The following is an 18,327-nucleotide window of genomic DNA, read 5'->3' as shown; positions in this document are numbered from 1 at the left end:
CACATGCAAACAGATGTGCCATTGTGTGTGACTGGAATGGCCCACAGTGGACTCAGAAACCCAGAACACAGAATTCAAGAGAAAAAGGAAGTATGTGCACTTCGATGATTTCACAGTGCTAAGTTAGTAAAGCAACTATTCACCTTTTCACCCCCTAAAAAACTATTCAACTATTCACCCCTTAAAAAAATCTCCCATTTAACCTACGTCTACAGAAGCTCCCAAATTCAAACCTCTGGGGCTTAAATCTGCTGGGATAAATTTGCTACCAACAGCTGCCTGATTACCTGCAAAAATTTTCCCTTATTCAAAAATGCACCTTTAAACTAAGAGAGGACCTAAAATCCAGGCATTTACAGTATCCCTAACTGTAATCTTTAACTGCAACCTTCCCAGCTAAACACAGGCTGTCATAACAGGGAAATTTCATAAATGGGGTCCAAATGAGCCTTCAAGGTAGCTAATGAGAAGTTTCATGAGATAAACACATGGAAGAAGACTTAGGAGGAAAAGACTCTTGTCTAGAAATATAGACTATTGCTGCCTCTTCCTGCTGACTCTATGAAGCAAGAGCAATAATTGGACAAAAACCATAAAATCTGAGGACATAATAATCTGGGGTTTTTGTTGGAAAAAAAGTAAAGGTAGAAATAGAGAGGAATAAACACAACTTGTGGGTCTGGAATTCACATGGTTCCCAACTGCAAAAACATTAAGCAAAGGCTTGAGAATATTCCCAAACCACCCCCACTTCCCCACCCCTGGATTCAGCATTCCAGAGCTTCAGCAAGATCAACTTTTTCAGTATTCTCCCATCTTTGTTTGCCCTGTAAGCTATTTCAACCCACAGCCAGCTATATTACTACTCTCATACCTGGATTTGTCCTCCTGTATTCCACAAGGACATGGGCAAGCTTTATGCTCCCTCATGTATCTCACTTACAACATCCTCATAAACCACACTGCATTTAAAAAAAACATTTAAAAGGATACTCATTCACTCAAGTAACACATAAATTCTTTCACTTTGAATTACACATTCACTCAAAACAAAGAGTGGGGGGAGGAGCTGCCCAAGTAAAAGGAGAGGTTCAGACAAGGCTACCATTACCATCTCACAGCCTTGTGCCTTGCTACTGAGCCCTTTGAAGGCAGGCCTGGGATAGGAACACTTGAGCATGTGTACACTTCACAAGTGTCAGGAGATACAATCAGTTTGGTGTGAGAGAAGGCAAAAAAAAAACCTGGAGCACGGGAGAAAACAGTTGACACCTTCACACTCTTGAGCTGCAATGCAAGATTGCAAAATGTAAAAGAATATTATTTTCTCTCTGAAAGAAATGGGACACTAGCAGCAGGTGTCAGGCAACAATTTCTAAGTTTCAAAAGAACACCAAAACCAAAAGCTGCTCTCTGGGTACAGGTAAGATGTTTGGGTTTAACACCCAACAACTTCTTAACTCTAATAAATTCTAAGGTCACAAAACCTCCATAACAAAACAAGAATGAAGAAAAGGGCAAAGGCGAAGAACTTTCGTGGTAAAATTAACACATACTTTTGGAGTCTCTTATTAGTGATCAGAAGTGGCTACACCATAAGTCAAATAGCAGACTCTTGGCCTTGCCCCCATCTGCCTAAATGGCACCTAATCATAAACAATCATCTTCAGTATAGAAGAGATAAACAACCTCAACCCTGAAACTTACAGCAGATTAACATGAGCCAGCAAGTTCAAGAGCAAGGCGGTCACAAGGACACGGTCCTTGGAAGCCTTTTGAGGCTAAATCTGAGATGTTCTAACAGTGCATTATAGTGCAATTTAGATGCTCTGCAGCTCTCTACAAAGTACTACAGCACAGCTGTAATTAAAGCTCTGTCATTCTTTCCACTATAAACTCTGCTTTTCATGAGTTTATAATTTAGATTGTAAAAATCTGTTCTGAGTGAAAGCTTGGCAAACCAGAGCCCGAGCATAAGAACATTTTCTTTTTCCAAGGCAGTCAGCTCCTTAAGGTTTTATGAATAACAGAAAAGTTTTTCAGCTTATAAAAAGTTAAAGAAAAATAAGCCATATGTCACTTAAATTCCTTTGTAGTTTGATGAGGGAAGTTTTATCTCGCCAAGTTCAACTCACAGAGAGTCCAATGTCACTTCACAATTCAAAAATGGAAAAACAATGTATACAGCCAAAAGCAGAGGCTTAATACAATTTACACAGGCTTAGCTGTAACCTAGACCTGGGCTCAACTGATCTGAAAATATCCCCAGACCTACCAAAGAGAAGGCAGATTGTCTCTCCTCTGCTACCCAACCATAACCCTGTTTCCCGTGACTCCTTGCCCATTCCTCCCCCTCCAAACTCAACTGAACCCTTATTCCAAACTGCATGAACTTTTGAAGTAAGTTATTCTCCTTCTCTATTTTTCACTCATGCCTCTCAGCTGCACTGGTCAGAAGAGTAATTCCACACACACTTGACACTTGATAGTGTTGGATGTGGAAATATCTGTCCACCCACTAAGTACTTCAAAATTACATACAACAGTAACACAGAAAACTCAAGACTGTATTTTTCATTTCTTTGACAGATGAAACTGGCAATAGACTCTTTACAAAAGATCTCAAGAGACATGTCTTGTGTAAAAAAATGTAAGATGAGGATCAGTAAGGAACAAAAAAAGGAAAAGGGAAAGAAGTCTTAAAGAACTAGCAGACTTTATGTTTTAAGACTTTCGTGAATCTGCTTACTAAACCAGAATAGACACTTCCAGTCGGGCTTCTCAATCCCTAAAAGACATAATAGCAACTAACTCCTATGTGAAAAAGCATTCATCATCCATCTTACTAGAATACTCCTTTAAACTGGCTCATTAAAAATCCACATTCACAACTAGTTTCTGGTCCAAAAGATTTGCTTTAAGTACTTAACTGACCGAAGAAAGAGAGCCTAAAATATAACAGTAAAGCACACACTCCGACCTTCAAGAGTGAAACACACCTTGGTTGAAAATAGAAAACTTGGAAACTCGGCTACCTGTTGAATAAGTGTCTTTACTTTTTCCCTAGCAAGTAATTCAGAAGGATGGGCAGTGAGTCACTGGCTATTGCCTCAGTCTTCCCTGTACAGGTTTGTCACTCCGCCTCTGTGACTATTAAGGCCCAGTCCCCAGTTTACTTTGACTGCACTTTCACCCATTCCCCTTGTGAACTGAGTAGTTTCACACATCTGACCGATCTCAGTTTGCAAGGCACGGGCATGTTTTGTTTTCTGCCATCTCCCAATCTGCCTGAATGAGAATGATAAAGCCATTGCTCATCAATGGGTTTGGCCATGCTTTTGGTTTTGCTCTTACACAACACAAACCTGCACAAAGCTGCACTCCTGAACAACAAGGCTACTGAGCTTTCCCAATGCTGGGAGTGGCCTCCTCTTAAATTCTGTCAGCTGCTTATCCCCAGCCATCCCAGTTGACTCATATACTTGAGATAGACCCTGTTGATTTCAGACTCTTAAACCAAAAGCCAACCAAGCTTCCCTGGACCTCATCAAACATCCTGGTAGATAACAACAGATAATAAACCTCTATAGAGATAAACAATGGTAACTCCACAGTGCTGCTTTCATCTATGTTCATTTCTTCAGCGATAACGTGACCCTCATCCCCTCATTGGAAGATGCTGATCTGATAGCACAAGAGAACTCCAGCTGTACAGAAATCACAGCAGCTTTTTAACCTGCCTATGCCATTTCAGTAACACTCCTCCTTTCTGGAACAAAAGGCTCACATGACAGGAGAAGATCAGCTTCCTGTGCTAATTGCAATACAAGCATCTCCCAGGATTGCTACAAAGGGCATGAGCAGGCATTTTCAGAAATTCAGCCTTGACAAAAGGCTTTATCATCTCTCCATAGTATGGAGATGTTTACATCTCAGGCAGAAGAAGGAAGTCAAGGTAGGGTGTGTTTTCACAGTTACTTCTGTCACACAACAGGCAGGGTAACTCACAAGTCTTTGAGTGCACCTGAGTATTGCTTGAGCTCTATACATACAGCTCTTGCACCTTACACCTTGGATGACCAAGCAATGCTTTCTGGCCCAGCACAAGCAGGATCCAGCTCTGCTCTCAGTTTCTATCCAACTGCCTCAAACTTACAGACCCTGAAAATCACCCCACAAACAAACAAAAAAACCCCATGCAGTTCCAGTTACAGGGCTCTGCATCAAGATAATTTTATAACTTTCCCTACAACAATTACGAAGACTTGTTTTTCCCCCATGCGTTTTCTTAATGAACTGATGGAACTTGTGTGAAGTGTTCCCACTGAAGTAAAGATCTGAACATGAGGCCAAAAAAAATTCATATTTAAGGGCTTAAGTCCAGAGTTATACAGCACAAAAGCAGAGATCTAGAGACGAAATTCTGCCTTTCCTCAGGGTCATAAATCCATCTCTAATAGCTGGAGATGAGAATCTTCCCTTGAGAAAAATTGCTTGACAATTGGCTGTTACCTGCTTTTTTTTTTCTAATTGTAATTGATGAGCTTGAAACTGGTTAGAGATCAACTATTCAGAGTGAGCAATCTGGACAAGCAATTTGTCTTCATTGACAACAGACTTTATGTAAAAAAAAGATGAAGAAAAGCTCTCCGCTGTTTCAAGAGCTGCTACAAGAGAACTCAAATTTATAATAATGAGAAATCTTTGTTTGACGAGTGGAATACTGAGAAAATCAAAAAGCTTCACTAACCTTCTACATTCATAGCTTCCCTCAGAAGCTGCAACTTCTTCTGTCTCTCTCTTATCCTGTCAAAGGCACTTGATATTGCTGCAGAAGTTGATGTCTCAGGCATGTGGCGTGTTTGGTCCAGTTTTTGTGGTCCGAAGACATCCAGTGCTATGCTCCCATCAGAGTATCTTGCTTCCTTGTTCCTGGCAGCAGTAGAAGTCCGTACTGTAAATGTTTCACACTGATGGCTGTGCCTGTGAGGGCCTCCAGCATGGTCCCTCTCAGCTGCCTTGTCAGTAGTGCAAAGCAAATCTGTGGAAGAAGCCCATATTTTCCGTTTGGGAGGGACATCTGTGTGAAGGTGACCTTTTTTCTCAAGCTCACTGGTTTTACACCTATGAGGACAGAAAACATCTTCCTGACCCGAACTGTAATCTGCAGAAATGCCCTGGAAAAACTCTTCCTCGTCTCGTGTTCCTCTGATGGATAGAAATCCCATAGACTTGCTAAGTCCTTTGTTAAGGGTGGTCTGTTGAGAGAAGTGAGCTCTGGGTCCATCAGGCGCATCAACCGTCAGTGTTTTTCCTGGAATAAGGAGACATTTCATACATGTGATTTTCTACCTAATACACAGGAGTCCAACACAAATTGGTCAAAGGGTATGATGAACACACACTTGGGCACTGGTTTTACCACACAAAGCATTGAGAAGGCTGCTCTAAGAAGGGCTCCCTCAGACAACAAAGACAGAAATACAACTGCTTCATACATGATGACCATTCTATTTCTTTTATTTCTAAAAAGCTCAAGAAAAAAAACCCCTATACTATAATTCTGCATTAACAGTAAAAACCCCCAAACTATCTTGTAACTGCTGAAAGCTGTTTTCTCATTAGTTTCATTTTCAAAATAGCCTGGACTATCACCAAAAATACTACTTAATAATCAATCTGAAATCAGCCATTCCTCTCACACCCAAATACACCGCCTACAGGTTTTAATAACAAGTCCAGGTTTGTTCTACAGATTCACAGATGCCCTGCAATAGTCAGCAATAAGAAAAGAATGACTGTGTACTTAGGAATTATAAAAATCCTGGATCTTCCTCTAATTACTAATTTTGGTGACTACAGTATCTCCTGGTAAAGACTACTCTGAAACAAAACCAACAAAGGTTAAAATGATTCTATGAGTATGCACCCCTTGAGGTTCACTAATACATGGACCTGCCAGTACTTAGGAAGTTTCTCTTCTCCCTCCCTTCTCATGAAATTACTTCCAGAATAAAAGAAACTGCCAGAGGTGGAACCATATCAATGAAACATGTGGTCTCTGAAGAATATCATATCACAGTGACCAAGAAGCTTTTACCCAGGTGGAGTCAGCATGGCATGTGACTGATGCCTTCCTTAGAGCTAGCTCCATCTTTATGGTGATATTCCCATGTACATTCTTTAAGAAGGAGCAGCCTTGAAGATTTCACTGCAAAAGCAAGCAGTCATGAGTTCAAAGTAATCATGGTGCTGTATCTACTGCTCTTAAAGAATGCAACACAGTCCTGCCTCCATCGATTGAAATTAATTGCCCCACTTGCACAGCAGGCTCCTGATGATCTTTATCTAGAGTGTTATCCTTCCAAACAGAATTTCACAGAATGCTTTAGGGATGTTTGGAAATGTAGCCACTAATGCTTTAAAAGCTTATGGCTTTTAAAGGTGCAAACACCTTTCAACTCTGATATTCTTCTTCAAGAAGCGCTGTGCTTTTAGTTTGTAGTTTTTGTTTCTGTAATATTTAACTAACAATCAAAATCAGCAAGACTCAAGCCAAATGCAACCAAGTAGCCCCTTGCTTCCTACCACCATGCAAACACATGATGACAAAATGTTAGGGTTTGGATTGTCTAAAAGGTGTCTTGTAAGAAATCCCAAACAATTCCCACATGTCCTAGCCAAGAAAATAAAAAACACTTTTGCCAGTAAGAACAAACTAATCTTCTAAAAGGATCTGATGCCTCATTTCGTATTTTACAAAGATAGCTTTAAAATTAAACTAAACATAATTATCTTTGTGGTCAAGTAAATATTACATTATTACCTTATTCTCAGACTATACATCATCCAAAGGCTGGTGAACTACGTATAATTCACACACAAAAAAGCCTTTTAAAAGTAAGTGCTCACTGTGAAGTTCCCACTATCCATCTAAAGAGGTGGGATGATATCCACTCTGCAAACACATACTTCACAGTCATGTACATGCACCAAGGACAAACATTCCTGAACAGGATTTTAAGTCAGTCATTTGTGAGACAAAAAACTAAACACTGCAGTTGGCTTTTTAAGATGGCCAACAGAAACACAAATCAAAAGGAGCTCTGAGAATCCTCCCCAGTAATGAGAGTTCCAGGATAATTTTAGGCCAGAAAAAACCAAAACAACCTCCTCTACACACTTTAAAAAAAAAAAAACCCAAACACCCACTTCTTTAACACTGAAAGCATTTACATGCAGGGTCCTTACTGAACAAAACAAAGACAGACAAAGCAGAAAAAGCAGAAGCAGGCAGCTGCAACTCCCATACACTACCACAGCTATGCACACAGGATTACTTGCTACGGCATTGGTCATGACTCAGAAGAACATTCCTGCTTCATTTAGGTCTCTGCACACTGATCCAGCTGCAGGATCACATGCAACAGGAGTCACAGGTACTTTCAGCATCTGTGGGTATCCTCACCACAGCACTCCAGAGACACAACCCTCTCTTGCTGTGGGCTGGTGAGAACTGCAGCTAAAGAGCCCTGTCAGTGAAAGAGTGCTGGGGGCAAGGAGCATCCTCCTCTCCAAAGCTGCGCTTCCTGCGGACCTGGATATACCAGAAGCTACTTCCTGGCTGCACAGGAGCACTGAAGACCCAAGCTCCTTTGCCTGAGCACACAAGAGATGCTCTCTACTCCCCACATCAGCCATCCACTGGGCCTCCCCTAACAAGAGAGGTGAAGGCCATGAGCACTGTCTCATGGGCAGTGGCCAGGGAAGCGCTCATGGCTACAGCTTTGCCACTCAGCCAGCCAAGGGCATGATGAGACAGGAGATGAGCTGTCCTGCCAGGAAGCAGTGCAGGAGGCGTTCCACTTCCACACTGATCTTCACTCTACACGTCTAACTCAGATCCACATTGACTTCTGCAGTCAGCGAGAGATTTCTACATAGTACCAAAATGGATCTACAGCTGGCCTCAGTATTCAGGCTTGAGACTGCAAACTCTCTTGGAAGTCTTTCATCTGTCCTTTATTACTCTTCCTATTCCCACTTCTGCTTTTCGTCAGCCTTGCCAATTCTTCCCACCTCTGCAAAACCCATCCCTCTCTACAGGACATTATTTCAACAAGCTCTGCCCAAACTGACTGACATTGCAAACATGAGCTGATTAAAAATCATCCTCAGAGAAGTGGAAAAAATCACACTTTGGGGCAAGGAGTGCACAGCCTGTGTATCTTGAGAGGGCAAACTGAAACAAAGCAGCAATAGAGAACTTTCAGACCTGTAGTTTATCCCACTGCATGCTGCTTTTAGCATCAGAGCACAGAGACCACGGATAAAGGGCAAGACTTCTCAATACAGAAGTAACTAAAGCGCAAACACCAGTAGTAAAATTGGATTAGGCAACCAGCAATCAGTCCAAGCCAGTATTTCTGTTTTTAACGAGATAAATCTGTCCTCATTCCTTCTTCCTTTTTTGCAATACTATTAGAGACTTGGTAAGTCACACGAACAACTGTTAAGGTATTTTCACTTTTTTAATCCTGGACTTCCTCCACTACTTCAGCACTACTTGGATCAAGAGTCTTAAATGACTGCAGGAAGTCTCTTTCAGCACAAGGCTCATGCATGCAGATTCCAAAGAATGGTAAAAACAGTACCCTTCCAAAACAGAGCAGACTGGAATAATCTTCCTTCTTAAACACATGGGTTTTCAGTTGAATGGCATGCTCAAGTCGAAATTCATTAAGTCAGTATGTGGTTTATTCTTCAGCTTTACCCCAACCCCCCAACACATTTTATAATGAAATGTGTTGAAAAATGAGGAAAAGCACTACTAGCAAAAATCTCTATATATGGAATAATAATTAATGATCAAAAGGAACCTGCATAAGGGAACTATGTCTTTATAATAATAATAAAAATAATAACCTGCATAAGGGAACTATGTCTTTATAATGCAAGACTCATTCTACGACCTTCCCCTTTAAAAAAAAAAAAAGTTTGTATTTGTAGTGGAAACTCTGGAGACCTATCCCAAGTATCTTGGCTCGACTGAAGACATTAATTACACCACCTGAGACCACACAGAGCTACTGCAGGCTTCAGTTACCCAGGTGTGTAACAGGACAGAGCAGTGCCTCCCTGTTTGTCAGTGAGGGTGACAGAACAAGCCATTAGCAATTAAGATGCTGCAGCATGTAAGCAAATTCAAAAGGAATACTCTCCCCTTCCCCAGTTACTTCTCTGTTGCACTAAACTCTCCTCCTTGCTCATCTGAAGAGTGTATGGGTTCTTGATTCCTCATATCGCCCTTGGGTGTTTATCCTCCACTGTTGTTACATTAGTGCAATTATTTATAATTACTGTAAATAATTCAAATGCAATTACAGTAACTGTATGATTCCAGTGTATAATATATAGTGAGGGAATAAATACAATAAAAATAGCAATTAATCACCAGGCGTTCCCGATTAAATTCCCTTGTGGTGCTAAAATGAAACTCCAGTTTTCCACACACACCTTCAACTGCCAGATTTTACATTTGCTAAATAACCATAGATCTGCTTCCTTCTTCCTTTGTTATTTTCAGCTCTGAATGCAACTACACCCTTTTACACCAGTGTCATTCACTGACCATCTTTCTCTCAGGCTGACAGTAATCTGGCTGATTTTCCTCTGAGAGAGAGCTGTTGTCTAACTAAATCCAGTCTGTCTGATTACTTGTGGACCAGCTTGATCATCCAGGGAATTAATCCAAAGTTAAGTAAGCACAAACACTGTTGGTATTACCACATACTGTATCTGTTTTTGCTGCTTAAACTCAACTCAATTTTCTTTAAAGTCTTTCTGCCTGCCCCTTCCTTTAGTTTGCATGAAACAGAACACCTTTTTCAACACTGTTATGGATTTTGACTTGTGGATGTATGTCGATGCACACATATGGGAGTGGGGAGTGGTTAGGAAGAGGGTCTGGGGGGAGCAGGGAAAGACTGCCCACATGTGCATGAGAAGACACACCATCTCTGCCAGATTGGAAGGTCTCAAGAGAGGAAATTATTATACAGGAGTTTAAAAAACATCTCCCACGCCATCTTTGTGCAGAAAACAAAGCAGTAGAAAAAACCTCTTTCTCCCCAGACAATGCGGTTAGTTTCTAAAATACGAGTGGGTAGCTGATGGAGGAGTTGGGTTTGCAATCCCTTTGGGGGAGGCTAAAAGCCAAACAGAAGGCAACAGAGCCAGATGGAGCCTGTGGGTTGACTGCTAGGAATGGCACCCCCTCTTTTCTTTTCCTTTATAAATTGCTGAGAAAAATCCAAGTTTCAGACGGAAATACTCCTAAACAATGCATTCTCTGTGAAGGAAGAACTGAACTGGACACAAGTTGAAAGCACTATATGTAATGGCCAAATTATAAATCCTGTATAAAAATCTGCATTCTGCTTTCGACTGACAGCTCTTCTATCAAAAAACACCAAACAGCTCAAAAAAACAGGCATCTTGTTCAGAACAGTGGTAGTGAGCCTTGCCAAGCAGCACTTCATATTTCATAAATGCAACATTTTACCTCTTCCCTTCCTCTGCAAGAAAAGGCAACCATTGCTCTTTCCCACTCAGCTTTATGGGCAGATTTTTTGTGGTACCTTTCTCAACCAAGCAGACAAAAGATCCACCTAGCTACTCCCTTCCTGGATTTTTGTGTATCCCAGGAGAAGCTCAGTGATACAGCTGCTTTTCTGCAGAGAGACAGCATTTGGCATCTCTAGATTGGTTTCCTCACTGATCTTTGTGTCCATTCTTGTTTTAGCTACAGAGTTCTGAGTTTGTCCTCAGCACTGCTCTGGAAGCATTTCCAATAGCACCAGGCTGGAAGCTCACTATACCTGGAGAAACTATACCTAAATTTAGAAGATCTCCACCAATTCCAGCCACCAGTACTACTAGATGAAAACAGGAACACTTATTGGAAGAAAACAGGCATGGCTTTTGGAGTGAAAAAGAATAAAATATTTTCTTTTTTTTTCTTTCAACAAGAAATCTTCATCTGGCTTTCATTTGGTTTTGCTGAACTCTGGAAGTTATTCTCCACCTACTCAGTACTTTTTTTCTGGAACTGAGGAGCCAGGGGAAATAAAACGAAAAAAGTAAAAAAAAGTATATTTAGCAGATTTACAGATGACAGACTTTCAAGCAAATGGAAACAAGCTTGTGCTGCAGTTTTTGATAATTTAAGTCTATGTGTTTACATTTATCAAGATAATGTTTAAGCTACTTCAGTTATCACATGGAGATAATCAGTATAAACCATTTCTTTATGAAAAAAAGTGGTGTTTTCACCCAGATCAGGAAAGAAAACATAATGCACAGTCAACTTCCCAGGATCAAGAGAAAAAAGGGCATATTTTCATTTATTTGACTTTTTTGTTGATATTATGGAGAGTGGTAATTGAACAGTGGAATATTGTTAAAATTAAAAGTTGCACTTAGCATTTTTCATTCAGTTTACAACACCTACTATTTTTGTTACACCTGATAGTGCATGCAGTCTAATTAAACAGCGAGTTGACCAACCTCCACAATTTTGATCGCTATTTCCAAATATTTCCTATTGTGTACAGTTAAGGTGAATCTAAATGATCTTTTAAATTAATTTCAAGCCTTCATTCATGTGGCACATATTTCTGGCAGAGAAAAAGGTCAGAATACAACTGTAATATTGTTATATATTAGTTGGACTTGTGACAGTCTACCACATTGTAAAAGTCAAGTAAAAATACAGGATCCTCATGGCAGGAAAGCCAAGACACCTCTTAGCTGCATCTCTTTAGAAGATGAAACATCTCCAGCAAAGGTTTGTCCTTGGTGGTCATGGATCATCAACTTAAATTGGAACTTTGGAAACAAACACACAAGGTGCAGGATTTCAGGTATTAGATGGTTGGGAAGAAGGTTTCCAAGCAAGTACAAGTTAGGGAGATTTCAACTGAGCATTCAATAGCCCACATATCCTTTTCAAAGATAAATTATGGCAAAGAATAACCAAGTGAAATAATTCTTGCTTTATGCTTATGGAAGAGTTTGACAGCTATTTAATCTTTTGTCACACCAAAAGAACTTTATGAAGCCAATTAAGTAACTTTCACCTATAATTCTTGATGTAAGAACTCTTTTAAGGTCTAAGGTGTTTTTAAGTACAAAAATTAAGTAACTCACTGGTTCAGATGACTCATGACAGGTCTTACTGCTTTTATTTCTGCTGGCTAAGTCAGTTCCCAAACACTGTGTTCCGAATATGACTTGACTAAAACCAAACATTCTGTAATATTAATTTACAATAAATCACTTCTGCAGCCAACCCTGCTGCAAAACTCATTCACCAAGATAGCCACAGAAAGTGAGTCACAAAAGAGACAAAACAAAATTTAACTGGGGAGAATATTAATACAAAGCTATTTATAAATTTAATAATTATCTTGAAGACAAAGATGGAAATGAATAACTGAAAATATCTAAGCTGGTTACATAAGGTGAGCAAAATATTTGATTTAAGCATGTGAGGTGAAAAAATTTCAAAACATTTATCCTAAGTCAACAATAAAGTCCTGGCAATTATAATTGTGGATTAACATGGTATGGAAAACTGATCCTAATAATAATGAAATTCAAATAAAGGACAAATCTTATAATTTTAAAAGACTGCAAATATCTAAGGCATTAGTTGCCTACTCTCCAGTTAGAAGCACATCTCTCTTACTGAACCATCTCTTGTATTCATGAACTTAGCAGGACTTAGCAGCACGATTTATTTTAAGTTACATGCTCCAAATAACTTTCCAGTACTCTCAAGTTCACAATAAATGCCATACCCTTTATGCTGCTTTTTGTCCACATGACAGCTATTCTATTCAACATGAATTCTAAGATTTTCACAACTCAACAGAACTTCATCTCAGTGAGCATCAGACAAGTCCTCTGTCCTTTCCAGCAAAGTTTGCTGCTCACTGTATTTACATATAATGCACTAGAGAAGTGACTAGGAAAGTTAAACACATTCTTATGTGCACCCACCTTGCACCCTCCAATCATCCCCACGCTAAACTTGACCCAAAATGTGTTCTCAGAGGCAGTTAAACCCAAGAAAAGAGTAAAAAATGACTCACAGAACTTCTAACTCATTAGAAAGATGAAGGTTCAAAATGATAATTGTCTCTTAGTAGCTTACTGACCTATTAAATGTTTGCCAACTTTCAACTGGAATAAGAGGCATTTATTTCAGCAACAAACAGCAACAGAACAGCACAGTGACAAATCAGGGAAAAAGGACTTTGTGCCTTCCTGAGCTGTTCTGGTTTTGTTGGCTTTTTTTTTAATTTTAACATTTTTCTTAAACCTTCATCTGGCCTTCTACCTGTGGCTCCTCAATCTATGAGATTATCAACCAATGTAATCACTACATTCTATAGCTCACTTTCCCTGAAATTTACAGCTGCAGCTGCTCTGTGCTGTTATTGACTGAATTTGCACCAGCAAACCAGCACAGCATAACAGAAAAAGAAATAACAAGCACTGAATTTCCCTGAATCAAATGCAAGCTGTTGCCCATTACTATCAAACACCCATTTCACTGGGTCCTCACTGACTTCCAAACACATGACTCAGTGTACTTAACATCAGTGTAAAAACAGAACTGAAAACAGCAAGAACTGGTTTGGTTATTTGGGGGGTTCTGTTTTGTATATTACCATTCCCTGAGGTCTCAGCAAAATGAAGATCAAGCAATGGATCAAAGATCAAAATAAAGAGAAGATGGTGCTATTAAGGCATACTTGGAAAACTGATAACATAAGCAGAATTGGGAAAGGTTTTGGAGAAGCTAAAAAGGTAGAAAAGCTTCTAAGGAAAAGGTGAAATAATAAATAAATAATGTGATACAGAAAATTTGGAAATGTTTAGGTGGAAGCAGGTCAGGCAACACATAAAACAAATGAACAAGTGATTTCCCTTTTTTAAAAATGAAAATAGACTCTCAAATGTCAGAAAACATGACAAATATTTTCTACTTCTGGGGATGAGGGGAAGACAGAACCATAATATCAAAATATCATCAACCCTACAAGGTAAGTGAAAAGCAGTTGTGCTCATTGACAGTTCACCTTAAAAAGAATAGAAAAAAATCAACTATTCAAGAGCATCTCATTAATAACTTGTACCTTTCAGACCAGGCTTGGAATTATGCAGACAATATAAAGTTTGCACTGGAAGAGTGAAGCACAAACATTTATTCCCTAGGCTGCCACACATTTTCTGTAACACTCTACACATGCAAGCACTTCCAATGAGCTTCACAGGAACAGGTGCTAAGGGATGAGGACTATTCAGCCAGCTTTGCAGTCTGGGGGTCATCAGGCTCCCTCATTTCACAAGTATTGTTTGAGTAAAGATTCTATTAGAATCTTTACTCAATAGAATCTATTAGAACTCTTCAGATAGTATGAAGTTCCCTAAAAATAGAACTTGACTTTCAGAAAGTAATTTTGACTGAGGCTGCTTAAAACTCTCAGTTAAACTTACTGGTTGATAGCAGCTGAGCCAGGTGGAGTCAGTCTCCAAGAAGAAGAGGAAAAAACCACTCTACCCATGACATTTTTTTCAAGTTAGAGAATACAGTGAAAAACAGCAATTGGATCATCTAGTCTACTTCCTCTGAGTTAAAGACAGAGTCCTCAGAGGAAGTTTCAGACATTACATCTTATTCAGCCTGTTGCTGACCCAGAAAGCCATGAAGATATTGGCTGGAGCTAATACAGCGACCTCCAAAATTTAGCACAACCTAAAACAAAAGGATTTTTGTTAAGATATGATGAAGACACTGGGGACAAGCATTACTTCAGGAGAAAGAAAAATCTGCCAAAATGTTTAAATGAAGTTGTGGGAAGGAAAACAAATGGACAGAGAAACAAAACTCCTCAAACCACAAACATTTAAAAAGAGCTAAAGATTTGCTAAGAAAATGAATAACAAAACAGCAAAAGACTGGTCAGTCGTATTGGAGAACAGAAAACTAAAACAACAAAGAAAAGAATAATCATAGTTTGCAAATGCAGTGAGAACAGATTTGAAAGACAGACCTGCTATGTCCCCAAAACTTTAGAAATATTTTGATCATTACCAAAACACAGTTAACTATGGTTAAAGAACAAAAAGTAGAATAGGGGATGGAAGGAGGGTGAAAAACTTGAAGTAGTAAGGCATTGTGCTTAAATAAAGTTCTTGAAAAAAATACAGAAAAGCATACTACTGGCAAAAGGACAAAGGTGTATAAAGAAACAGTGTTGTTTATTGGACAACACTGGAAACTGGGAAGCATAGAATTAAAGAATAAAAAAATTAACAACCAGAAAAAAAAGGCTCAGGTTCAGACCTTAAAATTAGTGGGAACTAGGGAAAGAATTCATTTTAAGAAAGCTCTTAAGAAATTCACATAAGGCAGACACGACACAGTTTATTAATTCAGTCAACTAGATTGATCCAGTCCCAAACCCTATATTTCTAAAAGATCTCCCAGTAGGGGATCTTTCTGGGGGAAAAAAAAAAAAAAAGGGGAAGAACCAGTAAGAAAACAAAGCCCCTGAGAAAGCAGTCAGAACAGTGAATTCATGCCAGAAAATAAGAAACAGCTTGTACCAGAAACTGTTCCTAAACACATAGTGCTGTAAGGGAAGGGCTGACAACCACTGCCATAAGTGTGTTATACCAAACAGTAGCATAATCTAGCCTCATCTTAAAAAAAATAAATTTCTATCTATCTATAGATCTCAATAAATGAAGACCACCAATCCCCTGCCAGACTAATTTCTGCAGTTCATATTGTCACTGACAACTTCATGGGTTATTTCAGTTCCTGCTTTTCACTGCACTGTTGCTTGACACAAAGCCAAAGAACAGCGGAGCACCTTGAGCACATCTGCAACATAATCTTTGTTGCAATGACTTAGACTGGTCCAAGCTGATGCCTTATGAAATGTTCCTGCTCAGCTCCACAATTCTTCCAGAAAAATTAGAGACCAGCCTTTTGGAAGAATATGTCCTCTTGTTTGAAAAGCCCAGCACAGAGCTGGTGCTGCTGATGCTGCCAATGACCTTAAACATCATCTGTGATCTTAAAGAATAAAAAGTCATGGCAAACATCAGCATTCAACCTACATCACTTTATCCTTTTTCCTCCAACAGCAACCACCTGTCTCCTCCCTGGTCTCCCAGTTTCCTCTTTCCTTACTTCCCTGAAGTAAAGTACAACCCTACCTGGCTTCCATATCTACCTCACACTATCAAAGCATAGCAGAACTGTGATAGAATATATACCACTTCTCTTCAGAAAAAAAAAAAACCAAAAGGCAGCAGAAGAGCTTTGTGTGCAGGGAAAAGAGTCCAGGGCTCCTTGGGATGCTGGAGATGTTTTGTGCAATTAGAGCTACGATGAGAGAGCAGAGTCCACAGGAAAGAGGGAACAAAGGAAAGCTGCTTCCTGTTCCTCTCGCTGACCAACCTAAAAATCTCCTTTCTCCAGAAACAAAACATTTGGCTGAGAACCTTTAAAACCCGTTCCTACCATAAGGACTGAACTGAAAAACAAATATTTTCTTGAAACCATCACCAACTTTTAGCTATTCACTGAACTATCAGAGTTCTGAGAATGTAAGCAAGTCCTCTATTTGATTTCTTTGCTTGCAAAATCTACCCAAACCTGGCCTTCCCCAGGCTGCAGTGAAGCACTTACCTGTGGGAAGCCCTTTTCCCCTCAGCCTCTCCCGAATAGCCTGGCTCCTGTCTGGCTGCAATTTTCTATCTCCATTACAAGACAGCTGATCCATCTGCAAAAGAAGGCAGTAACAAAGTCAAAAGGTAGAAAGAACTCATATTAGTATCAAACAAGCATTGTTTTTATGGAAATGCACAATATTAGTCAGTGACAAAGAGTTAAGTGCAGAATGGGAGCTCAAACTTTTTAATAAAGAACTGATTAATCAGTGAGAATATCCCTGGAATTATCCATATTTGAACAGTGTGACCTTTATTTAACTATACATTTGGTCTACCTCTTTTCCACTAAGAATAAATTAAGTTCACAATTTAAACACATTCCACCCCTACAGCAAGCTGAAGGGACAGCAGCACTCCAAAACCATCTCCCATGATTACAGCATGACTAGAACTTGCCTAGTTCTACTTAAGACTTTTCTGCATAACAGGAAGAACTGTCTTGTACCCTCACAGGACTGACTGCACATGTCAAACCACATGCAGCATTTGTGAGCAGCCTCTTCAGCCCCTCAGGCACATTCCTTTCACGTGTCATTCCTTTTACTCCCACTAACTTTTCACTTAACCTTATTTTTTTTAAATCACTACTTCCCTAGGAAAAAAACTTTCACACGTACAATCATTCAAAGAAGAGTTTATTTTCTACAACAAAACATTCTCAGTGAGATCTTTCCATATAGTGGGAGTGTAACCTGGACAGCAGGAGGGAAGGAGAAATCAAGCAGGCTTCACAGTTAAAATACAACTCAGTTAACATGAAAGAGCCTGAATCAGCCTGGGGCTATATTGCCTTTCACAAAGGACATTAACATGGCAAATGAAAACATTCAAATGGGACCTCTCAGCTGAGTTTCAGACACCACCAAATGACCAGTTACAGAGATAAGAGCCCTGGAGCCTTTGATGAGGCCCATCAAGATTAGAGCATGCCAACCTTGGAATAATAAGTTGCACTCTGACTCTGAAAAAACAAAATTTATACATTTTTATTGTTAACTTACAAAATTCCAACACACATACACAGCACTGAACATTAAAACCAGCAGGGCTGGCTGGCTAAGGTGCACAAAAACCGAGCAGCACAGCTATGCTGCCATTGCTCAGTTTACTCTTGGTTCTATTCAGCTAGTTTTTTTTGTCTTCTTGCAAAGCCAATGCAGTGACACGTTCAGAATTTCAAAGGTCGCTGGCAGAGGAAATGAGCAAGGCTTCAGCTCTTGACAACTGCTGGCCTCACTCCTTCATTAACAACATGGACAGGGGACTGGCAGCACGCTTGCTGGATTCAGGTCTGCACTGCATTTCAGAACAAGTACTTGGGAGCACTGTCACTGTCTTGGGCAGGCTGCTTGAGATCAGTCTGCCACACTAACCCCAGACTCCCTGGAAGCCTGCTGACAAGAACAAGAGGAGGGAAAACAGAAAACTTGTTACCCTGAAATGGCCATTAACAACTTGGAGAATAATGACTCACTTTCCAGAGTGGCTGTTTCTGTAGATTGTGGCCTG

The 18,327-nt window shown here is 39.8% G+C and overlaps 1 protein-coding gene across 4 annotated transcripts in view; it reads right to left on the bottom strand.

Annotated features, from left to right (window-relative positions):
* PTPN13 (protein tyrosine phosphatase non-receptor type 13) overlaps positions 1 to 18,327 on the bottom strand; it is a 112,078-nt gene that overhangs the window by 52,749 nt on the left and 41,002 nt on the right. For all 4 annotated transcript variants that reach the window (XM_084205011.1, XM_084205013.1, XM_084205014.1 and 1 more), the window contains exons 6-7: positions 16,775 to 16,868; positions 4,751 to 5,314 (exon numbers count right to left, since the gene is read on the bottom strand). In XM_084205011.1, the coding sequence (XP_084061137.1) occupies positions 4,751 to 5,314; positions 16,775 to 16,868 (658 nt within the window). The remainder of the gene's footprint in view (positions 1 to 4,750; positions 5,315 to 16,774; positions 16,869 to 18,327) is intronic.

Source organism: Fringilla coelebs, assembly GCF_963513975.1.
Source record: "Fringilla coelebs genome assembly, chromosome: 4".
Lineage (NCBI taxonomy): Eukaryota > Metazoa > Chordata > Aves > Passeriformes > Fringillidae > Fringilla > Fringilla coelebs.
This window is presented reverse-complemented; position numbering and strand designations above follow the sequence as displayed.